At 45.8% G+C, this 13,085-nt stretch overlaps 1 protein-coding gene across 11 annotated transcripts in view; it reads left to right on the top strand.

Annotated features, from left to right (window-relative positions):
- NEDD4 (NEDD4 E3 ubiquitin protein ligase) overlaps positions 1-13,085 on the top strand; it is a 51,292-nt gene that overhangs the window by 25,430 nt on the left and 12,777 nt on the right. For 4 of the 11 annotated variants that reach the window (XM_083475600.1, XM_083475603.1, XM_083475604.1 and 1 more), the window contains 9 exons: positions 862-912; positions 1,450-1,511; positions 2,393-2,495; positions 3,368-3,528; positions 5,820-5,937; positions 6,472-6,636; positions 6,889-6,954; positions 10,694-10,813; positions 12,165-12,368. In XM_083475600.1, the coding sequence (XP_083331726.1) occupies positions 862-912; positions 1,450-1,511; positions 2,393-2,495; positions 3,368-3,528; positions 5,820-5,937; positions 6,472-6,636; positions 6,889-6,954; positions 10,694-10,813; positions 12,165-12,368 (1,050 nt within the window). Of the gene's footprint in view, positions 1-658; positions 913-1,449; positions 1,512-2,392; positions 2,496-3,367; positions 3,529-5,819; positions 5,938-6,471; positions 6,637-6,888; positions 6,955-10,693; positions 10,814-12,161; positions 12,369-13,085 lie in introns of all 11 variants that reach the window. The other 7 variants (XM_083475599.1, XM_083475602.1, XM_083475594.1 and 4 more) reach the window with 3 other exon arrangements.

Genomic DNA, 13,085 nt, shown 5'->3' with positions numbered 1-13,085 from the left:
TTGCCCTGTCATAAATTCAGCTGCTAGAGTTTTAACTGAGACTCAGAAAGCAGATCATATGACTAATCTTACTTCATCTCCGCCGACTACCCATTTAAGCTGCCAGTGTTAGCATTTGAAAGTCCTTAAGGGCCTAGGCCTAGGACCAGGAAGCCACCAGAATTGCCTTCTGCTACATGAACCTGTCTGACCTGCTGTGTCCCATCTATGTTTGAGGCAGGCTAGTAAGTATCAGAGACGAGGCCTTCTCTGTGGTGGCACCTAGATTTGGAGAGCTGTCCTTGGGGAGATTTGCCAAGGTCGTTCTTTCCTTGTTTTCATGTGGACAATTAGGACATGCTTGTTCCAGCTTGTTTTCAGTCTCTTGTTGGCTTCGTTTTAGTTTTGTATGACTTACTGATACTATCTGTTCCTCAGTTATGATGTTTTAATGTGAACTGTTGATTCATTTTAAAGCTGTGTTTTATCACTGAATGTTTTAATAAACTGGTTGTTAGCTTTTTAGGGTGTTGCATAGGAAAAGTGGGATAGATATATGTTGAAGGAAATATTGGGGAAACAGCAGAGAATAAAAAATGAATCCTGTTTTTGAACTTGGGCGGCAGCAAGTTGCTAGACAGTAACTCTAAACCCTCAAAAAAGGAGGCTTGTGAAGGAGAATGCATTGCATGTTTTTGAGTAAATCAGAACAAATGTCTATTTATAAACTTTCTTCCATTATTCTTGGTGGCTGATGGCTTTGTTCTCTGTGTGGACCTGCCTCAAGAACACACAACACATTTTGGGGGGTGGGGGGCTTTTGCTCAGACAGAACCTTTTCTTAAAGGTTGCATGCCATTAATTTTTTTTTTCTCTTCCTAGACGAGAGATGATTTTCTTGGCCAAGTAGATGTGCCTCTCTGTCAACTGCCGGTTTGTATTCGTTTAAAAATAATATTTTGCTCTTCAGTTCAAAATTTCTCTGTGTCTTTTTAGTACCTTTTTGTCTATGTTTTGAAGGGAGAGAGATTGTCCTAGGTAGGTGGTACCTTTGAGCATTTGCAGCAGCAGGTAAACTGAACTTGATTACCCTGTGTAACCTGTCTGTGCCCTGTCTCGCCAGAAAGGTACATGCTCTGGTTATCTCCCTCTTGGACCACTGTCCTGACAGGCAGGATATCTTAAAAAATGGCTCAGCTCCTGGATTCAAAAGTAGTGAGGAAGACACAACATCCCTACTTAAAAAGTGTGAGGGCTACAGAAGGCAGATATCTTAAAGAGAGACACCTCTGGCAGGGTGGAGCTGTGGCTCAACGTCTTTGCCATTGTGACGAGCATGGACTGTTGCTGCTGTAAAACAGGATGTGCTTTGGAGAAGTGAACACTGCATAAATTCTTTTCTCAACGGAGGAAAGCATTGGTATTTTTTGCTTGGGTGAAGAAAAACCTGAAACTGTTGTTTCATTTCAGACAGAGAATCCAACTACTGAGAGACCATACACGTTTAAGGACTTTCTTCTTCATCCAAGGAGGTCAGTAAACATCATACCTGGAAAGCACTGAACATCCTGATCTGCACTGTACATTAGCATGAACGTGTTCTCTCTCATTCTTGGTGGGAGTGACTTTTCTTCAGAAAACTTGTCCTTCCGTTGTCCTGTGGCCAGCCGGGTACCTCTGGGAAACCTACAAGTGCAATTGCAGTCTTGTGTCAACTGTTATTCATAGGGAACCACACACCCATCATGAATAGCACCAATTGATGGCCTTATCCTCCTTCATGGATGTGATTAATCACTTCGTAGAGCTGTACAAGTTTGGTTGCCGCTGCTGCATCCTGTGGCAATGAAATCCAAGCTTAGCTTAGCAGTGTGTGGTGAAAAAGCAGCAGCAATTCCTTTTGTCTGGCCCAAATATCCTGTCCAATGAAAGTGATGGGCGAGGAGTTTCAGGACAGACAAAAAGAAGGCTTCCTTCACACAGTGCATGGTTAAAATGGACTCCACTGATCCTGGATGGCATGATTGCCATCAACTTGGACTGCTGTACAAGAGGATTAGACATATTCATGGAGGAGGGATAAGGCTATGTATCAGAAGCAGTATACCTCTGACTACCTGTTGCTGGGGAGAGTGGGAGAATGCCATTGCACAGGGTTCCTCGTTGTGGGTTTCTCATGAGCATCTGTGAGAGCCGGCCAGGTAGGCCTTTGGTCTGATCCAGTGATGAGGGCCATCTTCTGGTGGGCTTCCAGCTGCAGGAATAGGATGAAAGAAATAGGAGGCAGCCTGGGTGGGTAGATGAGGCATGGCTACTAGTCCAGCATGAGCCAGGTACTACTTATAAATGTTTGCAAGTGTTGGCATTTTAACAGGCTCACAAACTTTTACAATCCCACCCCCCTCTGCTGCAGCCATAAATCCAGAGTGAAGGGGCATCTCAGGTTAAAAATGACCTACATACCTAAAAACAATGGATCTGAGGAAGATGGCACAGAACAGGCAGAAGAGCTAGAGGTGAGTGGTTTGGTCTTTGGTGTGAAATGTGGCCTGATCTGATATATGATGAATTCAGCCAGCACATGCGTTTCAGGTGACTTTAGTCATCAGAATGAATTCAGCCTCTGGCCACGTTGAGAAGGGGTCTCTACTGAGTATGTGCCACAAGATTAGCACCCGCTGAAATTAGATCAGCAGCAGTTCTTGAATAGGGGTTTCCAAACTTCATTCAGATGGTTTGTGGCATGCATGTGGATTTGCAGCTGAAGGTGGGAGGCAGTTCATCCATTGAGTTAAATATTTATATTGATTTCTGATTGTATTTTTATTGCCTTTTATTTATTATGTTGCATTCCACAAAATACAATATGTAAGAAGTAAAAGAAGCAATAAAAATATAATTTATAAACCATGTAGCATCTATGCTTCTATGAGATTTAGAATTGAGGGGGAAATGAGTGAGTTGAGGTATCTGAGTGGGAGACGCCATCACAACACCAGAGTTGTTATAAGCCCCATATAACACCCATGTATTTTTATCAGCAATCCTTCATATAATCTGATAATTCATTGTCAGTATCTCATTCAAAACAATTCGGATCTATCTGACTTCAATGACGGATCAGAATGTTTGGTGTTTTCACACCTACAGTAGAAGTATTTTAAGAAAATAGACTTTTCTGGTGTCTGTATCTGGTTGGAAGGCATGAGAAATGCCTCATGATGGGAACATGGCCTGTCTTGAGTACTTGGCTGCATGTGCAGAGGCAAGATTCAGGCAGCCATCGCAGTGTTGATGCCATTGTTCATACAGTTTTCTTAGCCACCCTTCAACATAAGGTCCTGGGCAAGTTATAACCACATAAACCACCTGCTCTTGTTGTTTGCAGCCTGGCTGGATTTTATTGGACCAACCTGATGCTTCTTGCCAGTTGCGGGAGCCAGAGTCTTCTCTACCTGCAGGCTGGGAAGAGAGGCAGGATGTCCTTGGCAGGACCTACTTTGTCAACCATGAATCGAGAAGGACACAGTGGAAAAGACCAACCGCTCAGTAAGTCTTACTGCGATCTTAATTCAAAATAGTCTGCGATAGGGATATTGCTAAATGCATGTTACTAGAGAAGGCTTGTCTGTGGGAGGTGCTTAGGACTTCTGATCTGTGGCTCTGATTCAAAATACTTTTCTGAGATGGCTATTAAGCAAGAACATTTCTTGATTTCCATTTTAAAAGGGGAAACCCCTACAGTTTTAAATGAAACAAATTGGTTTTGCATTTTTAGAGCTACTTTCTTTGACTAGTCATGCACTATTTGTGCTTCTGTGTAGAGGGCCGACCAGCCCATTGCTCTTCCGTTGTAAGCTACAGGCAAAACTGCAAGTAATTTCCCAGATTATTGCACTTTGACCCCTGTGAATATTGCATTGTGTTCTGTTGACACTAGTAGGCATGACATAGCTGTGTGTGCAGAGGCTCAATTATTTCCCACATCAGTCTTTTAAAAAAATCATTTACTCGTGCTGTAGTGCTGTTTATTTCACCAGTATTTCACGATTGGTGGGGGTGCTTGACTCTTATTTCCCCAGAAGTCAGCACCAGTAGGCTTCTTTTACAGCTTTGCAATACCCCTTAATACCTCTTCCTCTTCAGCTGCATCCAGAAAGGAAGGAAGGAGCCAATGTGGGTCATCGTGACGTTAACATATGAGAGTGCTGGAGGTGAAATAGTTAAACAAGTTACCCAATCAGAACTCCGGGGGGTGGAGTCAGTGGGACTATAAAACCAGCTCTGGGAGGGGCAGTTGGGTGGTTGGTTGGAGTGGGAGTGAATTGGGATGGAGTCTGTGGGGTTATGTTGAGTTAGTGTAGCAAAATAAGCTGAGTCAGGAACAGTTAGGAGCTAGGAAGACAAGTAAATATCTGAGAGGTGGTTTAATGAGTGAGAGCAGGTAGCAGAAGTTATAGGTCTGGATAGACACCCCATGAATGTAATTGACCGATACCGTTTATGATACAACACGCTTGTTAAACTGCAATAAATAAACAGAAGTAAATGTTCCAATTTAACCCTGACTGGACTCAGTATTGTACCAGGTAGGGCCTGGGTGGCGGCAGCAAGAAATAAAGTGTTGGCACAGGGATCAATAAATGGTGAAACGTCCAGGGACCTTGTGCGATCGCCATAGCCCATTGCCCATCTTGCAGTACTGGAGGAAACACAAAGCAGTCAGCAGGCCTAGAAACTGGGCAGGAGGTGGCACAGGATTATTTCCAAGGAAGAAGCAGGGAGCAGGAATAGAAGCGCAGGCAGAATAGAAAGGAAAGGAAAGATCATGAGAAATAGCCTTTAGCTGCCTTTTTCAGATGGATTGCACTTCTTCTGTCTCACAGTATATTAGAGATGCATATACTTGTAGCGGCAACAGGATAAAAAAAATGGGCCGTCTCAACTCTCCACCGCCTTCTTCACAGATGACAGGGGCCCTTGTGTCTCCCTCCTGAGCTTTAGCAGGGTAGCAGTTCCCAGATGCTAGGAAGGAAGGGTAAGCACCTCAGGCCCCAACTCTGCAGGTGAACAACCGAAGCCTCCCAAGACTCTTCCTGCTCTTCCTTTGGAAGGAAGGTAGTGACTGGGGAGCAGGACCTCCTAAGATGGTCACTTTTTATAGACAGTAAGGTCTCCTTTTCGTCAGCCAGGCATATTTGGTGGGAGTTGAGAATGAAGCTAGGTTTATTAAATTTGCTTATAGCTCCCCACTAAAAAGCCCTAAAATGAGTTAGAAGCAGTGACGGTGCCAGGCCATTTTGTGCTCTAGGCAAGCAAAATTTGCACCCCTCCCAATTTTTGTTGTTGTGCTAACTTCAGTTTTCAAAGACAGATGTCTCAGAGAAATGATAAAATTCTTCAAAATAAATGTCAAACATTATCATATAACAAAAACTAATCTGTATAAAACCGTGCCCCTCAAAGGTCAGTATTGCGCCCCCTGAGGTCTGTGCCCTTGGTGGCTGCCTCGTTGGCCTGATGATAGCACTGGCCCCAATTCCAAACAAGAAAAATACAGTAATAAAACTAGAAAAACAGATTAAACCCTTCATCTGGAAGAGACCCGTGTCAGGTCTGAAGCTTGTCATGGTCTCCGGTCATTCAAAATGCTGAAAGCTCTGCCAAATGCCTTACGTTGGTCTGCTTTAAGCTTCTCAGCCAGCTCCATGATTTAATCTTGTGATCTGCCTCTTCTCCCTATGAAAGCAAACCTTTCGTTTACATTGTACCTCTTCAAATATTTGAAGCCTCAGAATCCACCCACCTCCCATGTTCCCTTAAACAACATTTTTGTGCAGGGACAACGGACCCGATGCAGAGACTGGCAACATTCAGCTGGAAGTGCAACACGCCTTTGCTCGCCGGCATCAAATATCCGAGGAGGCGGAGAATCTGGACCACAGAGAATCTCCTGAGGTGGGAACCTCACTTTTCATAGCTTTCATAGCACCTCATTACCCTGACTTTTGACACTTGAGATGGATATTTTTAGGGCCCACCTTATTTTTGTAATTGTAAGTTGTTTTAAAGTGTTTTAAATTTTGAGTCTTAATGTTATAATCTGCTTTGGGACCTTAGAATGAAGGTCAGTTAAATAATAATTGTTGTCACCTGTCTGTCTCGAGAGACAGTGGAAGAGTATGTCAAAGTCAAACCATTGGAGTTCCAGCACCAGCTGTGGCTGCAGAGACCGATTTGGGAGAAACATGTTTTGTTGCAGCTGGGGCAGATGGAGACGTCTGGTTGTGCTGCTGCAGATGCACCATGTTGTTTCTTCTGTCTGTGCTCCTCCCAGCGATCATTCCTCCTCTGGTCACTGCTATGGATAGACCTGACTGTCTGTCTCCAGGCACTGTGGTCATCTGTGAGGGATTCCCACACAGCGGGATAAAATGATGGTGATGATGATAGTGACATTAAAATTCTGATGAAATATTTAACGTTTCTTAGAGTTGGGAGATCATCACAGAAGATGAAGCAACTATGTACAGCAACCAGACTCCCCAAGTCACTGTGCAACACAATTCTGAGGCAGAGAACGGCCTTACAGAAGAACTGAGCACAGAGCTTACCATCTCTGGGAGTTCCACTGCTGCCCAAGCAGCTTCCTGCACTGTAAGCATGATGATAAATCAAACATTGCATGCTTTAAGCAGCAGGGTCTGCCCCTGAAGAGGCTCTGTATCACACACCCTCTCCCAACAGCTAGCTTGTTCAAAGGGTAGCCTAGTTCCATCTCCTCATTTCTGGTGTATTGGGTAAGCATAGTAGGGTATGCATGTACCAGGGATTGACACCTCTGCATGTGCTGCTCATCACAACAGTAACTGTAGAACTAAAAAGCCTTTCCCTCTCTTGTCCTTCAAGAGTGATTTAAGCAGAAGAAGTAACCCTCAGTCGTACCAAGCTGAAGAACAACCAGCTCTTCCTGTTGTAAGTTAAGCTCTGAATTATCCTGCCTGATTGTGACTCTTTTCACTGCATGTGACCAAGTCGCATGTGCTCTGTCCGTGTTACTGCAATCCTTTCACTACGACCTAAAGCATTGGGAGAATATATTGGAATAGTGTTTAAGGGTTTCCTGTGCTGATTCAAGATCACCAAAGAATAGGAAAACAGATAGGAGAGAAGAACTAGTTTGGAGGGTGATTAGCTTAGCAAAGTGGTGGTGAACAGAGGGGAAATGAGCAGTTAATCTGAAAACAAGTAGAACTCCCTTCAAACAGCACCCTGTTAGTGTTTGGAATTCACTCCTAGCTTCCAAAATGGGGCTAGGCAAACTTATGGATGATCAGAATACTGCTGGCTGACTGGGATGGCACCTGCAACCTCTTTCTGTTGGTCAAATTTATTGCCAGTGGCTGATGTTGCTTTATATTAGTTTACCACCTCTGGACTTGCTCACAGATGGAGTAGGAGACTGTCTAGTCAATGGTGGAGGTTGACTGTACAGTGGTACCCCGCAAGACGAACGCCTCGCAAGACGGAAAACCCGCTAGACGAAAGGGTTTTCCGCTTTGGAGGCGCTTCGCAAAACGAATTTCCCTATGGGCTTGCTTCGCAAGACGAAAGCCCATAGGGAAATCTCCAGGACAGCGGGGAAGCGCAGCACATTTAGAAGCGCTCGGGAAAGCAGCGCACTTCGCTGCTTTGCCCAGAGTGCTTTTAAATGCGGGCGGCTGGGAGGGAATCCCTTGGCCCCCCGCTGGACTTCCCGAAGCTCTTTTGAAGTCCGGCGGGGGTCCAAGGGATTCCTTCCCAGCCGCCCACGTTTAAAAGCACTCCGGGGAAAGCAGCGCACTTCGCTGCTTTGCCCCGAGCGCTTCTAAAGGCGGGCGGCTGGGAGGGAATCCCTTGGCCCCCCGCTGGACTTCCCGAAGCTCTTTTGAAGTCCAGCGGGGGGCCAAGGGATTCCCTCCCAGCCGCCCGCATTTAGAAGCGCTCGGGGAAAGCAGCGCACTTCGCAGCTTTCCCCGAGTGCTTTTAAATGCGGGCGGCTGGGAGGGAATCCCTTGGCCCCCCGCTGGACTTCCCGAAGCTCTTTTGAAGTCCAGCGGGGGGCCAAGGGATTCCCTCCCAGCCGCCCGCATTTAGAAGCGCTCGGGGAAAGCAGCGCACTTCGCAGCTTTCCCCGAGTGCTTTTAAATGCGGGCGGCTGGGAGGGAATCCCTTGGCCCCCCGCTGGACTTCCCGAAGCTCTTTTGAAGTCCAGCGGGGGGCCAAGGGATTCCTTCCCAGCCGCCCACGTTTAAAAGCACTCCGGGGAAAGCAGCGCACTTCGCTGCTTTGCCCCGAGCGCTTCTAAAGGCGGGCGGCTGGGAGGGAATCCCTTGGCCCCCCGCTGGACTTCCCGAAGCTCTTTTGAAGTCCAGCGGGGGGCCAAGGGATTCCCTCCCAGCCGCCCGCATTTAGAAGCGCTCGGGGAAAGCAGCGCACTTCGCAGCTTTCCCCGAGTGCTTTTAAATGCGGGCGGCTGGGAGGGAATCCCTTGGCCCCCCGCTGGACTTCCCGAAGCTCTTTTGAAGTCCAGCGGGGGGCCAAGGGATTCCCTCCCAGCCGCCCGCATTTAGAAGCGCTCGGGGAAAGCAGCGCACTTCGCAGCTTTCCCCGAGTGCTTTTAAATGCGGGCGGCTGGGAGGGAATCCCTTGGCCCCCCGCTGGACTTCCCGAAGCTCTTTTGAAGTCCAGCGGGGGGCCAAGGGATTCCCTCCCAGCCGCCCGCATTTAGAAGCGCTCGGGGAAAGCAGCGCACTTCGCAGCTTTCCCCGAGCGCTTCTAAATGCGGGCGGCTGGGAAGGAATCCCTTGGACCCCCGCTGGACTTCAAAAGAGCTTCGGGAAGTCCAGCGGGGGGCCAAGGGATTCCCTCCCAGCCGCCCGCCTTTAGAAGCGCTCAGGGGAACACCTGGCCCCGCCGCCCCACTTCGGAAAGCTGTTCCGAAGTGGGGCGGGGGGGCGGGAACACCTGGCCCCGCCGCCCCACTTCAGAAAGCTGTTCCGAAGTGGGGCGGGGGGCGGGGACACCTGGCCCCGCCGCCCCACTTCGGAAAGCTGTTCCGAAGTGGGGCGGGGGGCGGGAACACCTTCTGAAGGCGGGCAGGGGGCGAAAGTCTTTGTCCCCCCTGCCTGCCTTCCCAGGGGCTTTTAAATCGCCCCGGACAGCGGAGAAGTCCTCCGCTGTCCGGAGCGATTTTAAAATGCCGCCCGCCAGCATTTTAAGATAGCCCCGCACAGCGGAGAAGTCCTCCGCTGTCCCAGGGTTTTTTAAAATGCTGGGGGTGGGAAGAAAAGCCCTTGTCCCCCCCCCCCCAGCCTTCAGAAGAGGTCCGGGGACAGACTGTCCCCGGACCTGGCCTGAAGGTGGTTTCCCTAGGAACGCATTAATTGATTTTCAATGCATTCCTATGGGAAACCGTGCATCGCAAGACGAAAAAACCGCAGGACGAAGAGAATTGCGGAACGAATTAATTTCGTCTTGCGAGGCACCACTGTATTGGCAACTGCCTAACACAGCAGTTAACTTAGTTGGCATGTACATTTTCCTCAGTTGTCAACTTGCTTCCTAAAATATTTAAATCTTTGTGTTTTTTTTATAAATATTTTTATTACATTTTCAAAAACATAGGTATATAAAAGTCGTAGATAGAAAATTATATAAACAAAGAAAAAGAAAAAGAAATAAGAAAAAGAAATCCACTTTTCAAAACATTTTTCCATAACCAACCGGACTCCCTCACATCTCCCCACCATGCATTCTTTGCAATAAAAATATCAGCAAATTATTACCTTATTTCATATCTTAATTTGTACTTTTCAAATATTATACTTTTAGATTTAAAATACCTTTTGTCAATTACTTATACTTTAAATCAACCATAGTATTATTTTGAATTTCCACCTTTTCTTACTTATAGCTTGTTTTCCGGTTCAATAAATCTAATCGCTGAAGCTAAAATTTCCAAATCGTGCAGTTTTTAACATTCATACAATTTATAATATTTTTGTAGATAGTCCTTAAATTTTTTCCAGTCCTCTTCCATTGTTTCTTCTCCCAAATCTCGGATTCTGCCAGTCATTTCAGCCAGTTCCATGTAGTCCATCAATTGCGTCTGCCACTCTTCCAGTGTGGGTAGATCTTGTGTCTTCCAGTGTTTTGCAATGAGAATTCTTGCTGCTGTAGATGCATACATAAAAAAGGTTCTATCCTTTTTTAACACTTTCTGGCCGACGATGCCCAGGAGGAAGGCCTCTGGTTTCTTGGGAAAGGTATACCTAAATACCTTTTTTAACTCATTATAGATCATTTCCCAGAAGGCCTTCACTTTTGGGCAGGTCCACCAGAGGTGAAAGAATGTCCCTTCAGCCTCCTTACATTTCCAACATTTATTATCAGACAGGTGATATATCTTAGCAAGCTTGACTGGGGTCATGTACCACCTATATATCATTTTCATAATGTTCTCTTTCAAGGCATTACATGCCGTGAATTTTATTCCGGTGGTCCATAACCTTTCCCAGTCCTCAAACATAATGTTATACCCAATATCCTGAGCCCATTTTATCATGGCTGATTTGACAGTCTCTAAAATATTTAAATCTTTGTTCTGTGATGTGTCTGAGCCCTGAAAAAAATCCACAAGTACCCTTTGCCAGCTAATTCTATCTTCTTTTAGTTACTGCCTACTTCATCTGGACTGCCTCCAGGCTGGGAAGTAAGGAAAGATGACAAAGGAAGGCCGTATTATATAGACCACAATTCCCAGACTACCACCTGGAAGAAGCCAGCAGTACAGGTACCTCCCCCCCCCCCCACCCCATAGTCATCTGATCTAGAATTAAGATTGCTGCATGGGGTTTGGCCAAGTCACTAAAACGTACAGCAATCAGTTCCTGCTTATTCAAGCTTTCCTTGCAAGTCTCATTGGATAAGAAAACGTGGACCTTGTAGTCTTTCAGTCTTGTGGAATGCCCAACTCCCATCAGCCCAGCATGGACATTAGTCTGGGATGATGGAAATTGCAGTCTGATCTCTCGAGAGCCACAGGTCCCTTGCCCCGGTTCAGATAAACATTACAACAAACTCAACCATCCCTGATGGTGTGCATGTCACTACAGAGCTTGCTTGTATCAACATGTATTTGGATGAGAGCATTGGAAATTGCATTAAGGAGCTGACAGAGTTTGTCTGTTTCATATTGAGGCACCTTGAAACCATTGAATCATGTTTCTTTGAGATCTGTGAAGAATTGGTTGTCATCCTTTTGTTCCATTTGCTCGTCCCCTGAGCACAACCTGCCATTTTGTTCCAGCAGCCCAAATGATGCAAGCATCCAAGGGTCCCATGCTGAGGGGACTTCAGTACATGCAAGAGTTTACCTGAGCTGCTGTAATTGCAGTGCACACATTGGGCTTAAACAAAGCAAGATACAGGGGTTTTGTGTAAGAACTTTATCAGAATTTCAGTATAGCTACAGTCTTGCACAAGACCTCTGATTAATTAAGATAAACTAACAAGTAGGAATAGATATTGTCCCCCGCATCAAAAGCACAACTGTTATTGTTATTGTTGTTGTTATTATTGTTAATAATTAAACCTATTGTCACTCGGAGGTCTCCAAGTGACTTACAGCAATATATATGCATATTAGATATATAAACACACAAAAGTGTAAGGGGGAGAAAGTGGATGGATCATGTAATACACCAATATATCATCTAACGTAACATTTATTTTTTAAAAAACAAAAACAACATGCCTGCCATAGCCATATAAATTACAAACAACATTAACCATACTCAAAAAATAAACAGAGTTTACTGACACCCACTAATTAGTAGATAAACAACCATTTAGTGAAATATAACTGGGGACTTTATCACTCTTGTGCAAACCGTATGTGCAAATCAGGAAAATAACACTCTTAAGCCAAACCTCAGTAATCATTTTAAAACAAATAATTTGAAATTACATCCCCATTAAAAACAGCCAACCTGTATTCTGTCAATTGTAAAACATGATAACTGAGACTGGTAACATTCCCTCTTGTGTAATCCATCTCATAGACTCTGGCTTGAGGCGTTGAGCAAGGTCTTCCCTGCTTGCCCGCGCATTTCACTCTACTTGCATTCTCAATTTCCCAGCAGATCGGGGTGGATGTGGGTCAGCAGGCCACGGCTCCACATTCTCCCTCCAGACAACAGTTGGCATCAGATGACTCACCGCAGCAGCCTTCGTTCCAGAAACCCCCAGAAGCTGATCTAGGACTTCTCCCAAAAGGCTGGGAAGTTCGTAACGCTCCAAATGGGAGGCCTTTCTTTATTGACCACAATACCAAAACCACAACGTGGGTAGGTAGCTTCTGGATTTAATGCTGCTGTGTATTTTTAATATTGAGGAGACAGAAGGTGGGTGGGGTGAAAGGACAATTTTTTAAAGAGCAATGCAAGGTCCTTAACACCCGCGAGAGTGTTTGGCTTGCTGATTGACCTTTGCTGAACTGCAGACACTTCCCAGCAGTATCACGTGAAAGAGGAGGAATCTGTGACTTTCTCTGCGGAAGGGAAGGCCCGGCTTGTCCCCTTGAAAGGCTCCCTCTGAGCTTGGTTTCCATGTGATCTTCCTTGCACAAGGCACTGACTTGCTAGCAGGTCCTGCTGTTGAGCGCCTTCCCTTCCTGATTCCTTGTTGTGTTACTTATCCTGCCAGCTGCTTCAGTTATACCCTAGTAGCCATTTATTTGTTTTGATTATAAAAACCAAAAACAGTAAAGTAACAAGAAAATCCACTGGCTGCAAAGAAAACAGAGTTGAGAACAAGCCTGTTTCCATAAGCAAAGCTGAGCCAGAGCTATATCTCTCCTCCCCACCCGAATCCAGGAACTGGTCTCAAACCCCAGCATGGCATGTCAGTTTCTCTTTCTGGAGAACATTCTGTCATTACCTGGAGGGAAGCTGCTAACAAAAGGAGCAGTTGCCCCGAGAAAGCAGATCTCGCTTTTGAAAGAAATGGGGAGCAGATAGAGCTGCTTAAATCTGTCAGATATCTGCTGACTGAAAGCAGCAGTT

This window comes from Podarcis liolepis (genome assembly GCF_965112155.1).
Source record: "Podarcis liolepis genome assembly, chromosome: 14".
NCBI classification, from domain to species: domain Eukaryota; kingdom Metazoa; phylum Chordata; class Lepidosauria; order Squamata; family Lacertidae; genus Podarcis; species Podarcis liolepis.
Note: the sequence above shows the minus strand (reverse complement) of the source record. Positions and strands in the feature narration are given on the sequence as shown.